This window comes from Clarias gariepinus, chromosome 17 (genome assembly GCF_024256425.1).
Source record: "Clarias gariepinus isolate MV-2021 ecotype Netherlands chromosome 17, CGAR_prim_01v2, whole genome shotgun sequence".
In the NCBI taxonomy this organism is placed as follows: domain Eukaryota; kingdom Metazoa; phylum Chordata; class Actinopteri; order Siluriformes; family Clariidae; genus Clarias; species Clarias gariepinus.
Genome location: NC_071116.1, coordinates 26256079 through 26278572, shown reverse-complemented (window position 1 = coordinate 26278572; position 22494 = coordinate 26256079). Strand labels below are relative to the sequence as shown.

Genomic DNA, 22494 nt, shown 5'->3' with positions numbered 1-22494 from the left:
TGCGTTTCTGGATACCATCAAGGTAGGAAGTTTTCTTAGTACTCCTAATCCATGATCGGACTGCCTGCTTTACGTCCTGGCCTCCCAGGACATCCTTTAATGACCCAGACATGTGAAAATGGTGAGGTAAGGACTATACGAAGGACGTGGCAATACCTCCCAGCCGAGTTTCTGTAATGTGCAAGCTTTGCTGGTAAATGATTGTATGTACATTTTTCACACACAGATCGTCTTTTCTGCAAGTTACTAACAAATTATTCATTTATTTTTAAGAATAAGGCGTTCCACTCGCTGAATGTTCACGGGAACGACTGCAGTGACACCTCCGAGACACCATGGCTGGGATCATCATTCACCGTCATATGGCCTCCTTTAAAATGTTTATACTGTACCATTCAAAAGTTTTACTTCAGCTAAGAATCTCAATCGTCACTAACAGGCTGAATCTCTACAATCTGGACCAGAAAAGAAATTCAACCCAGCCTCTCTCATTATACCATTCAGTCCCAGAAAAAAAAACAAGCATTTCCACAAAATCCAGAATAGTCAACTTAAAACATTTATCAACAGCAGTTAATCCTAGTGTGTGTGTGTGTGTGTGTGTGTGTGTGTTTGTGTGTTTGTGGTACCTGATGGAAAGCTCCAACAATTTTGCGAGTTTCCTGATAAAGCTGTTCACTGGTCCAGTGCGGGTTCAGGCGCCGCAGAGCACGTGCGATCCGGTTGTGTTCCCGCAGGAAGAGTGTGTGCAGTGAAGTCAGAGCGATGTTCTCATCAACACGCTCATCACCTGCAAACAACAGCGGTTCTTGAATAAAAGTACTTTAAAAAAACCATTTATTTGAAACTTGGTTTTTGTTTTGTTTTCTTTAATTTTTTTTGTAAACAATGTAAACTATGTTGTTCTTTCTGGAGCAAATAGTCCAAGACTATTTCACTTACAATGTTTCCTGTTAATATATGCGAAAATAACAACTAGAATTGAACTGGATCTAAAGGATATTCCAGGAACAATGGATGCATGGCAGAAGAATGCACTCTCAATAGAATGACATTTTATCACAGGTGGCCATGAACACACACATTCATACACTTAATCCAACCTAGGGGCAAATTTAAATAGCCATCTAGGAGCATTTGCCAGACATAAGATCGCAAGGAATCAAGCAGGTGAAAGAGGATGGAAGTGGTGGGCCTTGCAGGAAGCACGTGAAAACCTTTGACCTTACTGTCTGGTAGCTGTCATTGACAAAATAGCTGGCAATTGGCCATCATTCAATTAGGAACCAAAAAATACAAAAATCAATTAATGAACCCACCTGCAATAAAACACGGCACTTCCTCCTGGCCCGTGGTGTTGAGAATGCGATTGCGTGTGGCGCACATTTTGCTGTCCACCTTGGTGAAGGGCAGCAGCTCACGTCCATTGTCCCGAAATCTGTCATTGACACGCATGAGGCCCCCGTCGTTGGTCAGGTCACGGAGTTCTTGAGCGAGCCCATCCTCAGAGCCATACAGCTGGCCAGCATCTAGGAATGATGTCAGGGTGTTGATCTGCTCCCTCACCCGCGGGACACCTCCAAACATGTATGCACCGTTTCCAGAGCCGCAGGCGGGTGCAGAACGAAATACAGGGAGGCAGCTTTTGGGGTTAGAGGGCAAGCGCGGGTCATCTCTAGGAATCTGTGAAATTTTGGAAAATAAATGAATAGTATTAGTAATAGAGTTAGGGATAATCCCTCAGAACCAATTTAACTCTAACTCCTTATATGCACCTGGATGGGGAAGCATGGCTCAGAGCGCTCACAGCTGTCATCACAGTTAATGCCGTTGCTGAAGGACCGGATGCTGGGTGACATTGGGGTGAACGACAGGTCGTGATCATTCCACTGGCCAAAGAAGGTGATGAAGAGTGTGTACTGACTGTCTCCCACGACATTTTGGTCCTGCGTGCTGAAAATGCGGTTTGACACCTCCCTCACCTGAATGAAAACAAACAGAAACAGGAAGAAAATGCTTGTTTTATTGATGTCACTGTGGGAATATTATTCCCTCAACTAACCCCAGAATGTATAAAGGAAGAATATGTCACAAGTTCAAAATTCCATGACTGGGTATGGAGAGCACTAACCAGAGAAAAAAAACAGGAGTGTAAACCTAATAGAGCTTGAGTGATCCATAGCTCAGATCGTAAGAAGTTGCTTATAGGACAAAGGGACAGACCAGAGACACAACAAAAAGAAATTTTGGATATTATTTTGTCTTGGCCAACACTACTAATCACTCTGAGAAGCATGGTGGTGGTAGCATCATCATGAGCAATCCGCTTGGCCTTTGTATTGTTTCTATGATTAATGCCTTCTTTACCCATTCAATGCCTTGGCATGAAAATGAACTCCATTCTTATGTTAGCTACTTTTAATGCATGAAATTATTTTCTTAGTCTACTCTTGCCCTGCATCCTCTACACCCTCGTGTTTAAAATCAGGACACCCATAAAAATACAAGCATTCAAACCACATCACATATTCAGCTGCTACAGAAAGGTCATTCATTTAAATTATAAACAGTACAAAAGTTAAAATCCAAAAAGATAAAAAAAAAAAAATGTTGTCATACCAGAGGCAGCACAACACCATTATAGCGTCTTCCTGGGTTCCATCCTTGAGGTTGAGAAATGCTATCTTCATACGTAGGAGGCAACCAGCGAGTGAATGCTGTGTTTGAGGCACCTCGAAGTGGATTTACACTACGGATTTAAAACAAAATGTCAGATATTATTATATCACAGCATTAAATATGTAGAGTATTGAATTGAACCTATCCACTAAGGATTTTTTTTTAATTCTTTAATTTACTTTGCGCACCAAAGACATGCACAGTGTGACTAGCAATTTGAAAGTATCTTAAACTAAACTCATGGAAGATGTTTTTGAGTAAAAATTTTAAAGTAAAAAAAGTTTACAGCCTAGAACCCTAAAAAACAAGTTGTAGTTTTTCATTATTTAAGACTGAATCTATTGCTTTATGTCGGTGTTCTTGTTTTAATGTGTGTCTCATACTGGTTGTTGCAGACGCTGGAGGCTGTGCGATATTTGTTCAGATCCGGTATTGTTCTGCATGGAGGTGGCAGGGTTTGAGCGGCACAGCCAGTCAGCTTCTCGATTGTGCGGAGTTCTTCGTGAGTAAGCAGTGCTGAGAGAGAGAAAAGACAAACAGGGTTAATACGCACACACACACACACACACACACACAAAAAAAAAAATAGAATATCATCATTTGTCTTCTTGTCTTGGTGAAAGGGCATTTTACTTTTAAGCCTTACTTATTGGTAGATGTTGTGGAGAGTTGGACGGGGAATTTAAATATACTGTATATATAAGTCACTTATAACTAAGTTCTGCTATTTAAAAAAAAATCTTATCTCAAAAACCATGACCACATGACTTATAGTTGTTTGTGTGTGTGCGTGTGTGTTTGTGTCAGACCTGTGGCATTAATAGATCTCTTGTGTGCGTGGTGTGATTTCTCCGAGATGATCCTCAGTGTCTGCTCTAAGTAATCCGCAGCTCTCACAGCTTCACGCGCCTTCCGCTTTGGCTGCTTCATCAGACGCAGGATATCAGACGGCTTGATGAAATCATCCCTGCGCACCCTTTCAAGACTCCTGTAACACCACACACACACACACACACACACACACACAAAAGTGAATATACAACTCAGTAAGGCAATGTAGTGTTCACTCAAAATATAGCTGAGTTCATTAGTTTGTACCCTCTTTTATTCATATTTGTTAAACTGTGTTTTTCTTCACAAAATAATAAAATAAGATGAAATATCAAATTAGCAGTTATGCATATTATTATGTTTGCAAAGTCTGCCCTCACTGACACTTTTTAGTCATTGTTAAACATTCAGTAAAAAAAAAAATCCTGAGAATAAGCACTCCCTGTTTTATGTTTTTCTATTTTAAAACAAGCCAAACTTCTCCCCCTAATATGAGCTCTGTGCAGTTTTATTAGACTATAATGTTTGTAGCCTGTATTCATGTCATCCTATAATCCTGCAGGAGATTTCAGACTGAGTTCCTTGTGTGCTATGTCTGTCATCTTCTTCATAGATTTTCAGTTTTTTTTGGATATACTCTAGTTCTCATTCTGATCTGGAGTGTAGCTAATTCTGGGATAAACCCCTTTATTTTATTATCCTCTGGTAGGAGTGTATTCTGGTGCAACGTGTTAAAGACATGTTGACTCACTTTTGACGAGAGTACAAATAAGAGTCGTCCACAACATGTTTGGCTTCTTTGATGGCGTCCAGAATGAAAGGCCTGATGGAGCCTTTTTCCTCAGATCCTGTACAAACACACATCACAGTTCACAGGTTCATCACAACAATCTCTCAATGATTACATAGACTTACATGACTAACCCTAACCCTAATTCTAACTATAATCACTGACTTATTCTGCAATATGCAAGTGCTTTTAATAGGTAAAATATTTCATATTTACCTATCTAATGTTTAGGATCTTACCCAATTTTCTGGCCCCTGTTTAAATGAAAGTAAATGTGTGACCTTGACCATGTGAACTGCTTTGTATAACAAGATCAGCTTTTTCTCGCGTCTAACCTCTTCTATTAAAGCATGTGTTCAAATGACATTATGATGAATTTGATTCAAAATAAAGTACTGCGCCAAAGTTTTGAGTCCTTCCTCATTTCCTCATATTTAACTTCCATTAAGTTAAATATGAGGAAATACAAGACCTTCTTGTATGTTTAATGTAGTCCTGAGGAATAGCTTCCTGAAGGATCTTTTTGTCTCTCATATCTCATTCAGTCCAGTCCCTGTAGCTAGCTGAGCAGTTTTAGAGAAGCGTTTTTTCTTTGTTAAGTCTCATTTTTTGAGTGGTCGGAACAGACGAAAGGGGAAGCGAGGTTGCTGCTGAGGTTAAATTGCATGTTATCGAAGTACAACATTTGTTCTAATTTTATTAATTTAATCTACAGCATTTAATTTTATTTCATTTAATGTGAAGAAATTAGTCTGCAAGACTTTTGCACAGTGATATAGATCACAAGATTTTACACAAACTTGAACACCTCAGCTCAAAAGCACACTATCATTAAAGCAAAAGGGCAAATTGCCAAAAAAACAATGAAATTCATGTAAATATTTAAACAGATTGTCAACTATGTAATTTGTATTGAACATTGAAAATTGTTTTATTGAAAAAAAAAAAAGAGAAATAATAGCACCCATAGCCCAGAGTGGGGCTTTAAGACCAAACATGGGTCATTTGAATTATTCCACTGTAAAGATGTAGATTTGTCATTTTATTCGTTTGGTTTTGTTCAGTAAGAAAAATATGCTTATCTACTAAACGGTGACCCTGCAGGTAAAGTACGGGAACTGCTGGCTCAAACTAACGGTACTGTTCATGAGCCCATTTTAATTGTGTGATGAAATCCCACAGTAAGGATTTTGACATCTTTAGGCAAACTGTTTCCTTTTTACCAGAACGTTTGCTTAACTGCCGCGTTACACAACATGATCTTTGCATATAAAACCTAGACAAGTTTAAATAGTAAATAAAACTTTTCCATATTGTTTTGCTGAAACATAATTACACTTTTAACCCTGGAAGCTAAACATCATCTTAGGTATCTCAGTATCACTAATCATCTTCTGGATGTTTCTGACATGTTAACTGCCCTTGTTTTAACTCACCTGATACAGAGAGAGAGCTGAGCACACAGCACAGTCCCAGTGTGACTACAGACGGTAAGAGATTCATATCTGAATGGCTTCAGAGCAATCTCATGAATTTTGTCTTCTCCTGATCTGCTCAAAAAAAACATATTAAATTTTAAAAGTTAAAAGTCATTGTTGTTACTTTGTAATGACATGATCACCCAAAATGTGTTTGTTCCTGCAGCTTACAATTTATACATCTACTTATATATTACTAAACTAGTTCACAATTTATATCCTGTAATAGGAACCATTCATATTTTTCATTATGGTCAAAAATAATAATGCATTTTTTTTTTAAAGACAAATGTGTTTTAGCTTTAAGAGATTTCCTGAATATAAGCCCCTTAACTGATAAGGAAAACTATCATGATTAACACTATGGAAAGATATATTACATGTTAAAGTCTGATGCACAATAAAAATGTTTGTCTGTGGTTTGATCATTTCTGTTAATTTCATATTTCCATATAATTTTAATTTCTAAAATACGTGTCATACAGTAGCTGCCAAATTTTCAGAAAAGCTTGAAATGAGAATTTAAAAATAAGTTTATTGGTTTGCATGCACAACCGAACTGGTAGCGACCGCGACAACTTCAGAGCCGATAAATCGGGAGACATGGAAAGAAGTTGGCAGCAAATTTGGCTCAGTGTAATTAGGGCCTAAGGTCTACTCAAATCATTTTTAAAATTCTTCGATGCCACATATTCTGTTCGAAATAGTAACTCAGAACACACAGAGTGATGGTTGTCTCTCTTCTCCCAGAGGCGTCATGCATTTAATTTTTTTGAGGGGGTAGAATTCCATGGTATTGTAGCCTGTAATTGAAATTGTTCATGCCGACTTATACACAACATGAATTAAATCTACTTGGGAGTATGTGGTTAATGTCAATATATAAATTTATTATTTGTCTAGATACAGTTCTATGCTGTTGTCTTAATTTTATCGGACAAATAAAATGATTTAATGATAGCAAAGGACAACAAGCTAATGTGATAGTAACGTTAATCATTTAGGAGTTAATCACTGATGCTTAACATTTTACAAATGCAAATTCTAAAGCTATCAGTAATTTGCACATTTGTTAAAGTCATGCTGTTGTCACACTCCTGTGAGCTCACCGGTGAGCAGTCTACTAACTAATATTACACAGCGCTCTCCATTTGAATTGAACCAAATACCCTAAACAGAGAGGGGCGTCTGTGGCAGCATTTAGACTTCAAATGAAAATATAATTACAGAAAAGCACATTTGGCTTCAAAATTGTATTAGTGACACTAATTTTAACACCTGTTGAGAAAATAGAATTTAGCAGTTTCTAGATCTGAAAAATATGATGAAGGGACGTGACGCCTCTGCTCTTTACTTATTAGTTATGATCACCTCGTAATTACTGTTAATTTGTTATTCATTTTCACTGATCTGAAAGTTTTAAAGGAAAAAATATTGTCGTTTGGGCAACAAAATTTGCACAATGATGATAAAAAGTTCCTGGCTTTATATAGCCACTATTGCCCAGCTAAATACACTATACACTATGCAATAAATGAATAAATAAATAGACACACAGTCACTATACAATAAAATTCAATTCAATTAAATTTTAAAAATAATAAATACTTTAAAAGATGCACAAGCATCAGCTCACCTCTGTGTGTGTTTTGCCTCTTTGCTCCTCCGATGATTTTGAGTATGGAAGCTCAGGGGGCCTTTATACACACAGCGCCCCATCTCCATCACACTGGTGGGCTGTGACATTTCTTATCACTTCCTTCTGGGGTAGTTCCTACTTCCTCTTACGGTATCGGCAAACATCTTTAATCTTCTGTTTTAATGATAATCAAACCAAGCAGATTTTCCCGAAACCATAAACACAGATTGTGCAATATTTTATTGGTCCTTTCCTCACTGTAAAAAAAAAAGTAAATAAAAGAGGTCAGTACTATTTTATAGGTGTATTGGATAGGTGGAATTGATTAGAATGTGAACAACCATTAGCAAAGAAACACAGTGTAATTACTTCATTTACCAAATTTTCATTTACATTTAGGCATTTGGCAGATTTAAGGACTTTTGTAAATGCTTTGAATAAATGCTTTGGCATCATTTTATATATATACTGGTTCAGTAGGTTACTAACTAGGCGTATCTATAATAATATTTTATTTATTTATGTTTTTGTAGGGTAAATTCTGAACTGCTTTACTCTGCCCATGTGTACATAAGTGAATGTAAAATAGCAATAATAATGTATAATGCAGACAAATTAAGCACAAAGTGGAATTACACATGCTTTCCTTTTTAAAATTGTATTTTTCTGTGAAGTACATAAGATGAAACCAAGATAAATCATGTTTTTTTGGGTTGTTAATTGGGGGGTCAGGGGGTTGAGCCCCACCACAGTTGGCAAGGCTCTTATCCATATGCCCATATATCATACCTAACCATCCTTAGTGCCAATCCCAAGCATGGAGAAATTAGTGGGTTTCAGCAAGAAAGACTTCCAGGATAAAATCTGTGCCAATAAATCTTAACGCAAATAAGCCAATATGGTAACATTAAAAAAAGGAAAAACCCAAGATGCTTAATTTTTTCCATCTTGACTATGATATAGCAATAAAGAAATCAAGTGAAAGCAAAAATAATAATAATAATTAGGGATAAAAAGAAAAAGGAAAAATTCTATAATGACCCAATTGCACTAGTCTGCACAGCCCTTAACTAATATTACTTTGCTATCCAGGATTACTTCTATCTTGACTAGATTTCCAAGAAGCAGCACATGATGCTGCCACCACCATGCCAGACTGTGGGTTTGGTGTTCCTTCGGTATGTTGCTCTTGTGCCAAAGATTACTTTTTAGAACTATGTCCAAAACATTCCGCCTTGGTCTTCTCAGACAATAACACATTTTTGTTAGATGGTTTGGAGTAATTTAAAAAAGACATTTAATGTTGTCATCAGTCTCTTGGCAACCTCAATGATATGTTTTTTTTCTTGTCCTTTTGTCAATTTTAGATGCAAGTTTTGGTGTTCTTGTGCACCATTTCCTTCAAGTGTTGATGATGGCCTTCACAGTGCTCCAGGGTATAGCTAATGTTATGGAAATCCTTTTGTGCTCCTCCCCTGATTGACACCTTATGAAATGAAATAAAGAACTGTACATGCTGTGTAAGTTTTTTGCAGAGCTCAGCTTCACCAGTTGGATCAAACCAAGACAATCCTTCAAAAAAATGCTTTATTTGAGGTTCATCAAAATCATTGATTAACTTTTTATAATATGCAAGCAAGAACAAAATAATGTTCACCTAAATTTAACTACAATTTTTATTTGACTAATAAAATGAGTCAAATTCAGAAAGAAAAAAATGATTAAATGTATAAAAATGATCAAATAAATCTTTTTTTTAAAACACAAGATGGTGTTTCTGTCTGCCAATAAATGAGATTCTCCTCAATTTATTCTGCTCTTGATGACCTAAATTGCACAGCGGCATTTCCTCCTGCACTTGCTTCCTTCTTTGAAACATTCAGACTGATCACAATAATGTCTTTGTCTGGAATAAGAATGTTATAATTAAACCATGGTTATGCTTGTAAATGACACTCAACATTCTAATCATTAACACAGATGTCCTTAACTGATATGTAAGGAATGTTTTTTGGAGTGTGTTGTTACAGGATAATAATCAGTGGCGGTGTGACACAAAGCACAGTTGTTGTTTTAGGTTAAAGTTGTTTATTTTTAAGAACAGCTTGATTATAATTTTTTATGTATTTATTCTATATTTCTTTTTTAAAACTGCTTATATTCACAGTTGTTGAATGTCCAGCCTCCATTCTCTTTCTCTTTGAAAGTAATAAAAATTATTAAGAAAAGCCTCTTAATCCTATATAGTGTAAGGACTAAAATACTTTAAGACATTTTCCAAGACCATTTGTACTTTTGGGATTTTTTTCCTTTTCTATTATTCTAATTTTTATGTTGCAAATCAAGACCAGTGAAGTTACCATATATGGTTCCTTACTTATCAAAGTAATATTTTTCCCAAAAGTGTATATATAAAAAAATATTAAAAACAGAAATGCACAAAATATTAAAAGTGACGCATGGGGCATGGGGGTCACCATTTTGCATCCTGTGTAAACTCAGTAGTTTCTGGTTCTGGCACTAACCACAGTTAAACTAACTGAAATCACATTTTTTCCTCATTCTGATATTTAAAGTCTCTCCATTATTCTATGACTTGTTCTTCTACAGCTGTTCCTACAAAACTAGAGTGCACATGTGTATAGAGATTTTTATTATTATTTTCTTGCATGTTACAACAAGGAAGGAAGTTAGGGTCAAAGCAGAAGCTGTTAAGTGTTACAGTACATAAATTCCCCAAAACAAGCATGTACCTCAATCAGTGCACCTCTTTTAGTTAATATACTGTAAACACACACTCTGTGATTATGAATAGATTTCAACACACAGTCATGCACATTATTTAGTATTATTATTCTTTTTTATGTGTGTGTGTGTGTGACTTTTAGCTGCCTTGTAGTGAATGTCTTTTAGATCTCTGCATTACACCAATAAACACAACATTGCTTCATGTAGAAAGCTGCAGAAGATAAGGGAGAAAGTTCCTTTATTTTTACTTTTCTTGGGTAATGTTAATGTTAAATGTGACAATGTTGTCTTTCAACAGAGAACCACAAGCAGAACGGTTAGAGTTAGTCAACACGTAGATAAAGCCCTGTAAGAGAGAGAGAGATGGGGGGAAACGTTTAAGAGAACTAGTCAATGTGAGTGGACATTTGGTGTCCAACAGGAAAGTTTTACAGTTTGGCTTTGGGTTACTGTCTCTGTGGAGCTTCTAACTGGTCCACTGCTTTGAGCTTCACTTGCAGTGATTTATAAATGATAAATGACATACACACCAGACTTTTCTTGTTTTTTTTTTAGTATTAATAAAAAAGGTTTTTGATGTACTATTTAAGATTTTGTAAATCTATCAAATCTCTCTCTCTCTCTTTTTCTTTTTTTTTTTTTTTTTTAGCAATTTATAAACCAGGAATGTTTAGATCCAACCATCTAAAATTCAATATTAGGTAAGGATTATTTAACAACTCATGTTATTAAGTATTTCTGCACTATATCTACATTAAAGATAAAAAAAATCATAACATGCTTTTTTATAAATCGAAATAATTTAGCACAAGCATATACTATAATATTAGGGGAATAAAACACAACTGGGTAAGCTGTTATAGAAAAATATTATCATGCTAAAACCCTGGACTTACTTAACATACTTTTGTATTAGATTAAGTTATAGATGTAAAGTATTATAAAGTCCTTTACAACTAATGTCTTTCCATGTAATACAAGGACACAAATTCAGAATGAATGGTGTACTAATGTTGGAATACTTCCTAATTATTATGCCTAATAATAAACAGATAAAACATGTAATTGATAAAAAAAAGATATGTTTACTATTTATGAATATTTTCCAGTGCTTATACAGTATTATTCTCTATGATATTTACAGTGCTTAGTGCCAACCAAAGGTAATAACAATTTTTCTGTTTCCTGCTAACATGACAAGCTGTGGGGGTTTTCTTTGTCTTAATACTAATTAAAGTAATTAAAGAGAGACTACGAGGGGTGCTAACACTAGAGGTGTTCAACTCAAACTGGGACTTGAGATAAAAATTTCTGGTAAATGAATCTGTAAAAATGATTGACATTTAAAGAAGATTTGAAGCGCTGTAAGGTGATGAGACTATTAGCTGCAGTAAAATATTTGAATGGTGAAAATGAATTAACTAAGGGTGTGCATCCATGAATGACGATTCGGCCAAGGTGGCTCACAACCCACTGCAGTCCTTCTCATGAACATTCAGCGAGTGTAGCGCCTGGTCCTTGAAAATCGACAAATAACTTGTTGCCAACTGTGCACATAATCATTCATCTACACCACTTGCGCATTACAGGAACTCGGCTGGGAGTTATTGCCACATCCCATACAGCCCTGACCTCGCTCCAAGCCATTTCCACATGTTTGGGTCATTAAAAGAGTTTCTGGGAGGCCAATGTTTCAGACGTAAAGCGGGCAGTCAGATCATAGCTCCGGTGTACTGAAAAAACTTTCAATTTGATGATATCCAAGCACCAGTGAAACACCGGGATAAGTGCATTAGTGTAGCAGGGGATTATATAGAGAAATAAAGAGAATACTCCCATAACTGTGTTCGGTTAACACCCGTCCTATAGTTGCTAACAGATTGTTGTTTTGCAGAGGTTCCACAGCATTAGACGTAACTTAAAAAAAATATATAACATGCTTTTTTATAAATCAAAATAATTTAGCATGGGCATATACTATAATATTAGGGGAATAAAACACAACTGGGTAAGCTATTATAGAAAAATATTATCACGCTAAAACCCTGGCCTTTATTACTGTAACATCCTTTCATATTAGATTAAGTTATAGATGTAAAGTATTGTAAAGTCCCTTATACTAATGTCTTTCCATGTAATACAAGGACACAAATTCAGAGCATATGGTGAAAACTGCAAAAATGTGATTTTTTTTTTTCATTAATAATAATTTTAAAAAAGTGTATGACTTAAGTAGACTATGAAGCTTGGGTTCCCAAACCTGGTGCTGTAGGACCCTCTGTCCTGCACGTTTCTCACAGAAACACTGAAATGTGCAGAACAGGGTGTCCTGCAGAGACTTTATGCACCGACTGGAAATCTGTGACCTGCATTTGACCATCATCCGTCTGTCAGGAGCAAGAAACTGTTTGTTCAGGTAAATATTTGGGGAGTTACTGTGATGGAGTGATTCACACTCTGTTAATACTGAACCCAGTCATCTGAGAAAAAAATAGAAAATTAAACAGCCTTAAATAAACATATCACTAGATCAGGAGTAATGTGTCATGAAATTTGATCGTAGCACGCAGCTGTTTGATCAGAAGGTGTTGTTTTATATTGCGTTACACTATAGTGCAGAAAGTAGAAGGAATTTCCAAACTTTTATTACAATAACATTCATAAACTGATAAACGCATCAATTCTTTTAAAGATTTCAGCTGCTTAACACATGTTTGTGGTAAGTGAAGATAACGCAAGAGGCGAACGCTCAGCATTAGGAAACATCCTCAAGCCCATAAGAGAAGCTTTCTTTTCCATATATGTCTCATATCAACAAACAGCAACTTCTTAAGGTTTCCACTTAGACGATAATAGTTTTACATTTCTTACAGTTCTAAAGAAAAACACAAACAAATAATGTTTTTTCATCTGCAGGAAAATGATTAGTTATTTTATCTCTTGTTTCTTTTAAAATGGTTGTGGCTAAATTGTCCAAATTTATACCGATTCATTTAGACTCAGCGTCTTACTTCCAAAGTGAACGTGTCTCAGACTATAAGTGGCTCTCTGGCAGTCTTGGAAATTTCTTGTACCTATTATATAAAGTTCAAAACAGCAAACTGAAAAATAGAAACCAGAACAGAAAAGGTTCAAAGAAATTATAATTAAAACGCTCTCTTTCTATATTCTGTAACTTCTGAAGACAAGCAGCACCATACTTGAGCAAATTCCCACAGAAAGTGCTAATGTTTTTCCTGTGTCTATAGCAACGGGTCAACATGTTCAGTTCAGAATTTCAGTTCAAGATGAAGTTAGTTTAAATGTTTCATCTTTAATTGTTTTACAAAAAAAAACATATTTTTATATAAAAATGAATCATTTGATGGCATTGGAGCGTTCCCCTTAACCAAGTGAAACTCCCTGGGCTCATACTGTATACATGCAATATGGTGCAAACATCTTGAGTCACCCTTCATTTCTTCAAATCTAATGAAATAATGTGGATTAAATAAAAAATAAAAAAAAGGAAACAAATGTTTTGTGTGACAGGCTGCAAAGTGCCTAAAGGTATGATGTAAAAAGTCGTGTAAAAGATTAGGACTAAGATTAGAGCCTTAAAGATTAGACCTGTCATCTAATCAGCTGCTTTGCTTATCTGAGACCAGGCTTTATGTCAGTATGTAAGGGTGGAATTTGTACTACAGTATCATTGTTAATCAATGTTAATGATAACTAACTTTCCCTCATGCTGGGTTACACTAGTTTCTTAGTCTCAGCCAGTCAAAGGCACGGTGCTTTTTCAACAGAGGAAATCTTGTCTGTGAATCTACTGTGCAACTGCAGTTAATCTACATGCACTAGAAGGCTTTAAAAATGTTATTTTAAATATATATAAAAAAACTTCTTTAACCGATTAGATACACTGACAGACTCTTAGGAAAAATGTTTTTCAAACTATATTTAATGGGTTCTTGGTATTCATATTAGTTTTTAGCTATTTTAAGTATACTAAAAATAAATATTAATTTTTACATATTGATAATACGAAAATTTATAATTGTTTTCGAAAACATATTAATTTTTAACTTTGGTGCAAGTGTGTATGACTCCCCTACAGTCCCCTAAACAAACAAACAAACAAACAATGTAAACAAACAAACACTTTTTGTCGTAACCTTGCTCTGATGTTTTTTGCAAACATTTGGAACAACATAAAAAAATAATCCAAAAAATGTATAACAACATAATAATAATTTTTTTGTAAGGTTAGCTTAAACAAGCAACATAGCAACATGAGTTAACAAACATAAGTTTACATTTACATTTACGCATTTGGAAGATGCTCTTATCCAGGGCAACTTACAAAAGTTTTTTTCAACAAAATATAATTAATAATAATAATAATAATTAATTTTAGTGTTCTTGCAATAACACAAACAAAAATTCACAGGACTCACACTGTTAGCCATAGTGATGTGTTTAGGTTATTGCAGGACAGCCTTGCACAATTTTGATTTACTAAGAAGAGACAAGCAATCTAAAAGGAAGTAAGGAGTATTTTAGAAATGACACTAAGAAAATTTCAAGCTGGACATCTGAGAAGGAAGATATGTATGCAGCTGCTGAGAACAACAAAGGGGAGTTCACAAGAGCTGAATACAACTATGTAAAGCTTGACCTTAAAATAGAATTATGATTCAGAAGTTAAGATTTAATAACTAACCAACGCCTAGTTTCCAGAAACATTGACAGGTAACCACAATAAATATGTTCAGACTGCAAAATTTATGATAGCTTATTGACCATTTGTTCAGTGGTGCTGTATTGACCAATAGGGAGTTGCTGTGTGCCTTTCTGATCTCACAAGAGAAAGCATTTAAACAAATTTTGAAAATAATGGATAATAGTCAGGTTTCATTGTTTTCCAGCAAAGTTTAACATCACACTATATTGACAAAAGTTTGCAAACCATCACATCACATATGTACCTGTTGAAAATTCCACTCCAAAACCATGAACATTAAGATCACCTCCAGTCTTATGGTAAAGCCTTCCATTATATTCTGGACCGTGGCTGTGGGGATTTATGCTCCTTCAAGGACAAAAGCTTAAATGAGGTATCACTATTCATTCCAAAGGGGTTATGTGGGGTTGGAGTGTTGTGTGCAGATCACTCGCGGACAACCAAACCAACTTTGGTAAACATTGTCTTCATGGTTCTTGCTTTAAAGAGAGCAAACAAAGCAGTGCAGCTTCAGGATGCAGTTGCTCTGAGATTCGGCTCAGGTAGTTAGTGATTAAATGGTCTTCAACAGCCTTGTTTGTGAATTTAGTTACACAAGTTAATAAATGCATAGTGTAATAAATGCATGAATAAAATTAAAGCTTTAGAAGTTGATGTGTTTGAGTGGAGTGTACAGATATGAAGTGAGAGAACTACAAGGGCTAAATCCCAGCTCCAATACTATCAGTTAGTGATTGAGCGGCATTGTGGGTAATGTAGAAAATAATTAATCAAAGTTAAAAACAGATTAAGATAAAAAAGTTAATTGTAATGATAAATATATAAGTTATTCAGAGTGGAGATTTTATATAAGATGATCTTGACAATGGTTGAGTTTTCAGGCTTGTTCTAAATTGCAGCTTTTGTTGAATAACGATTGATGTTTGTGATGATATAATTTCTGTTGTAAGGTTAATCAAGAAGAGTATGCACTCCTGTCTGTAGAGACAGTGTATGCTTAAAAATGTTTAAAGAGCTTAAGAAAAGCTAATTAATAAAACATTTAGCCAATTGGACAGCCTGAATTATTTATCGCTGCTGATAGTCAAAAATTAGGCTCAGGTTTTTTGGTTGCCAAAGGATTTTTAGCATTTTTTTCAGGGTTGCTTCACTTTAAAAACTCTATTACTTTTGCACATTTTGATTTTGGCATTCTCTTCTTTTCATTAATGCAAGTTTTCTCAAAATTAGAGAAAACATGTTAGATGAGGAATGTTAATTGACAGCAATTTTCAGGTCTTGCCACAGATTTTCAGATTTAGGCCAACTGGTTTGACCTGGGTACTACGAAAGACACAAGAGCCACCCTCTAATTGGGCTTGCCTTGTTGGAACATACATTTTCACCCTAACTGCAGCAATTTGGCTAAATAGAAGCGGTTGACTCCTTTTGTTTTGTCTCTGCAATGGCAACAAGCCTTGTCTGTCCCTTTTGATGAAAATCAACCCTACCTAATTATGCTCTGGCTTCAAACCAAATGGCTCCACTTCAAACCAATAGTTTCATCACATCAAACACAATTGCCAAACACTCTCAGATTTTCTAATATGGTTTCTCAGACTTCCTTTTGGCAATGCTCTCACAGTGGCCCTTGTGTAGACCTCAAATGATGACATTTGAGGTCTATGCACGTTCTCCTATTTTAGACCTAAACTTTATAACTCCTTGAAATATACAGTAAGTACATCCAGTGCCTTGCAAAAGTATTCATATTTCTTAAACTTTTCCACATTTTGTCACCTTACAACGACAAATGTATTTGTATTTCATTGGGATTTTATGGGATAGACCAACACAAAGTGGCACATAATTGTAAAGTAAAAGAAAAATGATAAATGGTTTTCCAAATTTTTTAGTAGAAACACCTTTTGCTGCAATTACAGCTGCAAGTATTTTTGGGATATGTCTCTACCAGCTTTGTACATCTATGGAGCGAAATTTCTAACCATAATTCTTATATTCACATGTTTCTTATATTCATCAGTCAGATTGACTTTTGCAGACTCTCACAGGTTTTCATCTAAGATTGTCCTGTATTTTGTATCCATCTTCCCATCAACACTGACCAGCTTCCATGTCCCTAAAAGAAAAGCATCCCTATAGCATGATAACCATGCACAGTGTTGGTTTTCTCACCACACATAGCATTTTGCATTTAGTTCAATTCTGGTCTTATCTGACCGGAGCACCTTCTTCCATGTGTTTGCTGTGTCCCCCACATGGCTTGTTGCAAACTTGAAAATGGGGTCTTACGACTTTCTTTCAACAATGGCTATCATCTTGCCACTCTTTTATAAAGGCCAGATTTGTGGAGTGCATGACTAATTGTTGTCCTGTGGACACATTCTACCACCTGAGCTGTGGATCTCTGTTGCTCCTCAAGAATTACTATGGACCTCAAGGATGCTTCTCTGGTTAATGCTCTCATGCCCGGCCTGTTAGTTTAGGTGGACGGCCATGTCTTTCTGTAAAGAGTAAGTAATGATAAGTACTACTGTACTTTGTATGATCCATCTGGAAAGATTCACTACCGTGCCACCACAGGGCAGCTTTTCCCAAATTCTATATAAATTCTAGATTTCTAGATTTTTTTTGTGTGTCTGTTTGACTTTTGCTTGTCAATATTCAGTTTTGGTTTGTGCAGTTTATTGTAATACACCTCATAAAAATATAATTTGCCAAAACCAATCGTTTATCTCATTTTGCCATCAAACTGTTCATATGTTTTTTAATTGAGCTTCCATATGCACTTCAGTAGAGCTAAATTTACACTGTCCATTTGTAATATAAAGATATAATATTATAGTGTATTTACCTGATCCTTCAGCTCTTTGGCATGCTTTCTCCATCTCAGTATTCGACATCCACAGTGAGAAAAATACTGTTTTTATTTATGTATTCATGAATGTTTACTATACTTTACACATTTTATATTAGTTACCAGTGTTGGGGGACGTTACTTTTTAAAGTAACTAATTACATTACAAAATTACTGTCTTTAAAAAGTAATCAGTTACATTCCAGCATTACTTTCTGATGAAAGTAACTAGTTCACTACAGAGACCTTGCAGCTAAAATAACCTGGATTTGACCTTTCAGAGCCTTAACCTCCTAGATGAAATCCACAGAGTTTGATCCACAGAGGCCCAACCACAATCATGATGCAAGGGGCCAGGAACACTTCGGGGGCACAATAAATACTTAACATCATATATTCATAACATTATGACCACCCACCTAATACTGAGTAGGTCTTCCTTTCACATCAAAACATATGTGTGTTCTGACACCTTTCTATTGATAGCAGGATTAACCTTTTACTCAATTTGAGTTACAGTAGCTCTTCTATTAAATAGGACGGGCCAGCATGAGCATCAGTAAGCATTGGCCACCCATGACCCTGTCGCCAGTTCACCAGTTTTCCTTCCTTGGATCACTTTTGCTAAGTGATCAAATTTAGTAAAAAGTTAATGCTGGTTGTGGGAGAAAGGTGTCAGAACACACCAGTGTTATGGTGGCAAAAGGAGATCTACTCAGTATTAGGCAGGTGATCATACTGTTATGGCTGATCGGTGTATATAAATGTATCTAAAATTTCTGATTGTGAAAAAGCTTTTGAGATCAGACGAGATCGGCGTTCTCAGGGTGGTATGGCCGTAAGCAACAGACAAGCAGCACTAAAGCCTATTTGAAGCCCATCGGGTCTTTATTCTCTGATTCACTCACTTCATAATTTGATGCTCTCTCTCTCTCTCTCTCTCTCTCTCTCTCTTTTCACTGGGGTAGAGAAGCATTCCTACAACACATCTTTTATCATTATTTCCAACCCGTACAGAATTTCCTACTAGTAGCAAAAAAAATTATACTTCTATTAGAGTCATTGTGCTCTAATGGTTATGTGACCAATTATGGCCTCTTCTATTATATCCAGCAGATCGCAGCAGATCTATGTGGTATAAAGAGTGCTGCACTCAGCTTTAATTCCTCACCAGCTTTAATCACAGCTCTGTAAGTTTTATGAAATAATTGTGCTTTTTTTCTTGTTTATTAAAAGTAAATCTTTGTCCTTGTGTGGTTGCTGTCTGTGGACCAAACAGGTAAAGGTCCACTAGACCAAGATCAAGACTATAGGGAGGATGCTTTAACACCTCAAAAGTGACATTGTGCAGAATGTTGACAGTGTGGGCAGAAGTTTATCGATCGGGAGTTCAGATACTTTCCAATGGCTAACACTTCCTTGAGATTCTCTATCCTTTTATACACACTTCTTTTGGGCAAAACACTATTTTCATACTAAGCAAAAAGTCTTTGATCGATAACGACACCAAGTACACCTTCTGACCATGAAAAAAAAAGAAACACTGAATGCTGCTCTTCTTTTGTGAAAATCACAAGTAAGGCATCCATTTTTGTTCGCACCACGTTTACTAATGAACAGATGTTAACATGTTCTCACATGCACAGCAGTGACAGAGAAGACAGTAAGCTTGAACAGAAAGCGCTGATAAGACAGTGCAGCCAATAGAAGGTTTAACTGGAGTGCGGGTAATTTATGACCCAGCCTCATATATATATATATACACACACACACACACACACATAATTATTGTTGCATTAATGTGCACAATGGCAAAACCCTGGGTGCAAGTTGAACTTTCGTCAAAAAGAAACTTCACACAGGAAAACAAGGAAATTTCTCAGAATTAATAAAAAACTTTATTACAAAGGTAAACCAAAAAATTAAAGAAGGTCTCGAGAGTGCACTGACAAAATGGCCATAAGGTGTGCTGAATTAAGCTAATAATAAAAAGGCTTAAAAAATAATGATCTAAGTACCTAAATAAATACCTAAGTTTTCTGATGATTGGTTAATATTTTTTTCAGATGTGTCTCACAATAATGTAGTTTTTGTAGTAATAATTTGGTAAAAGCAAAAAAAAAAAAAAGTAAAAAGTTGGAGTAGAGCCTTTGTAGGTGAAAAAGCTTACAGCACCTGGTATTCCCAGGCGGTCTCCCATCCAAGTACTAACCAGGCCCGACCCTGCTTAGCTTCCGAGATCAGACGAGATCGGGCGTTCTCAGGCTGGTATGGCCGTAAGCGAGAGACGAGCACCACTACAGCCTATTTATAGTCCATCAGGTCTTTATTCTCTGATTCACTCACCTATCGTTTTAATGGCGGTAGCGCTGCAAAACATATAGTACAGTTTTATTGAAGGTAGCGTTTCCTGACATACTGGCAGCACTATCTGACATGTTTTAACGTTATCAGAATATAATCCCTATCGCTTTAACTCCGCGATAATTTTCTGACGTGTGGAGTTAAAGTTACACATCAATCCCCTAGTAGACTGCTAAATTAACCATGCAAACAAAATATACAATAAAACACAAAAAGGTTTAAAATAAACTTCTCAATACTAAACATGAATGAGTTTATGGGCGGGGCGCTGAAGCAGAGAAACGTAACGTATTTTGCTCTGCGCATGTGTGGTAGGTGGAGTAGCCGAGAACGATGGCATCTCACAGTCAGTCACGGTCCCTCTTCTCTAGGGTTTTAAAAAATTATTATGATGTCCTCAAAGTCTTGAAAAAAATTTTTTTAAAGCAGCATATTAGAGTAAGATTTCCTATTTTGCTAACATTATCTGGCTATATTAACCAAGTTAGCCTGCCTAGTATTCGCTCCAGTTACATCATTTTGTTACACAGCAAGTCAAATTTTACATAATTGTACATGATACAAAAAAATAATAATCAGATTATGATGAAAAGCAATTTACGAATTGAGGAAATAAGATCTGGTGAACTATAAATAGGCTGTAGTGCTTCTCGTCTCTCGCTTACGGCCATACCAGCCTGAGAACGCCCGATCTCGTCTGATCTCGGAAGCTAAGCAGGGTCGGGCCTGGTTAGTACTTGGATGGGAGACCGCCTGGGAATACCAGGTGCTGTAAGCTTTTTCACCCACGAAAGCTCTACTAATTTTCTTTTACACGCACGTTATTTAGCTTTCATATAAAAGCATTATTTAAATCCCTTCTTGAAAAAGAGAGATGACGATTATAGGGATGATCAGTGTTAATTAAACCTAAGGGTGACTGACTGAAATGATCAGCAGCTTTTTCAACCCTGTGTAGAGGACACTTTATCATGTGAGACATTTAAGGCCCTGGTATTGCCAAGCTGTCACTGCTGGACCCTTCAACATGGCCCTTGGATGGACTGTGTTATTTAAAGACATTACTTTAATTGTGCTCTTATGGGTACGTGAACAATTATGGCTTTTTCTGCTATATCCAGCAGAGGGCAGCAGATCTATGTGGTATAAACTGTACAGCACTCCAGCTTTAAGTCCTTACCAGCTTTAATCACATTTTGCTCTTATTCTAAAATCACCTAACTTTACTATACAAACATCTAATCCCTTCCCACTTCAGATAGATTTTTATGATTTCTAGATCTGAGCATGTGAATTTTATTTGATTATTCATTCAATCATTCATACATTCATTTATTTTTGCTTTAAAGGTAGTGCAAACAATCTGCTTAGTCTTTGGGGCACATTAACTCAAATTCAATTACTTCTATTACCTAATATGTGCCTAAATTATTTTATTATATTGATACATTAGTTGACACAGGGTCAAAAAAGGACACCAAACTGTACCATTCTTTGGGGTGGAAAACTTAAACATGCACATTTTGTCCTAATTTTGCCTTCACATAGTTAGGTGTACGTTGTGTACCATAACAGTTTTATTAACTGTGGTATAACTACGTACATGAACATCACAATGTATACAGTCCATTAATTGTTCTGTTTAATTATCATTACAGATAATTCTAATACACAGAATTCACACACCAAAAAAGTAAAAAAATAAAGAAGTAATTATGTAGTCAATTTAAAATTCAGGCATTTGTTACCTAGTCAAAAATGTCTTAATAAGTTGACTAAGGAAGAGCAAGTGACTTTATTAGACTTATAGTTATATAGTTATATCTTCTAAATTAGGGATCCTTCAATTTCTGTAAAAGTACACTGTACACCTTGCAAAGAAAAGTACTAAAAGCCTACAGTTCCCTGACAGAGAGATGTTTTGGGGTTAGGACTACAGTGGTCCAGATCGGGTCCTAGTCCTAGTCCACCTGAAATATTTTTAAAAATCAGTGGCTGATACAAAATACAACTCTATAAATTTATATATTAAATAGCCTAGTAGCTATGAAATTTTAAGGGGTTAAATAGAGAACCTACTGTCTTATTTATAAAACTAAAACACTAAATTAAACTAGATTTACCTGTAGATGGAAGTCACATGAAAAAAAAAAAGATGTTCTATTCTTACCTGCTGCTCATTTGGAGACCAACTTCCATGTGACTTGAAAAACCTTCCACCCGAGTTCTCTGTTCAGTTCTACAGTTTAGTTTTCTGAAAGCAGAGCCTTTCAGGCACATTAACACTGTGTTCCCAACATTGATTGAAGTCATTGCATCAGAAACTATTTTTTACATTTTTTGTCTGCCAGTTTCCAACAAAAAGCAACAGTACTGTCAAAG

General features: G+C 35.8%; 1 protein-coding gene and 2 non-coding genes across 4 annotated transcripts in view; 1 reads left to right on the top strand and 2 right to left on the bottom strand.

Moving 5' to 3' along the window:
• The window catches only part of LOC128505519 (eosinophil peroxidase-like), a 137101-nt gene that overhangs the window by 5102 nt on the left and 109505 nt on the right, over positions 1-22494 (bottom strand). Inside the window, exons 1-9 of one of the 2 annotated variants that reach the window (XM_053475997.1) lie at positions 7415-7453; positions 5737-5850; positions 4262-4358; positions 3489-3667; positions 3063-3195; positions 2620-2749; positions 1776-1982; positions 1320-1683; positions 630-790 (exon numbers count right to left, since the gene is read on the bottom strand). In XM_053475997.1, the coding sequence (XP_053331972.1) occupies positions 630-790; positions 1320-1683; positions 1776-1982; positions 2620-2749; positions 3063-3195; positions 3489-3667; positions 4262-4358; positions 5737-5803 (1338 nt within the window). In that variant the 5' untranslated portion in view covers positions 5804-5850; positions 7415-7453. Of the gene's footprint in view, positions 1-629; positions 791-1319; positions 1684-1775; positions 1983-2619; positions 2750-3062; positions 3196-3488; positions 3668-4261; positions 4359-5736; positions 5857-7414; positions 7454-22494 lie in introns of those variants that run through there. The other variant, XM_053475998.1, reaches the window with a different exon arrangement.
• Positions 19912-20030, bottom strand: LOC128505846 (5S ribosomal RNA). Its single transcript, XR_008355679.1, has one exon. It is a non-coding gene; the product is annotated as a 5S ribosomal RNA (ribosomal RNA).
• On the top strand, positions 20772-20890 carry LOC128505844 (5S ribosomal RNA). The gene has a single exon (XR_008355677.1). It is a non-coding gene; the product is annotated as a 5S ribosomal RNA (ribosomal RNA).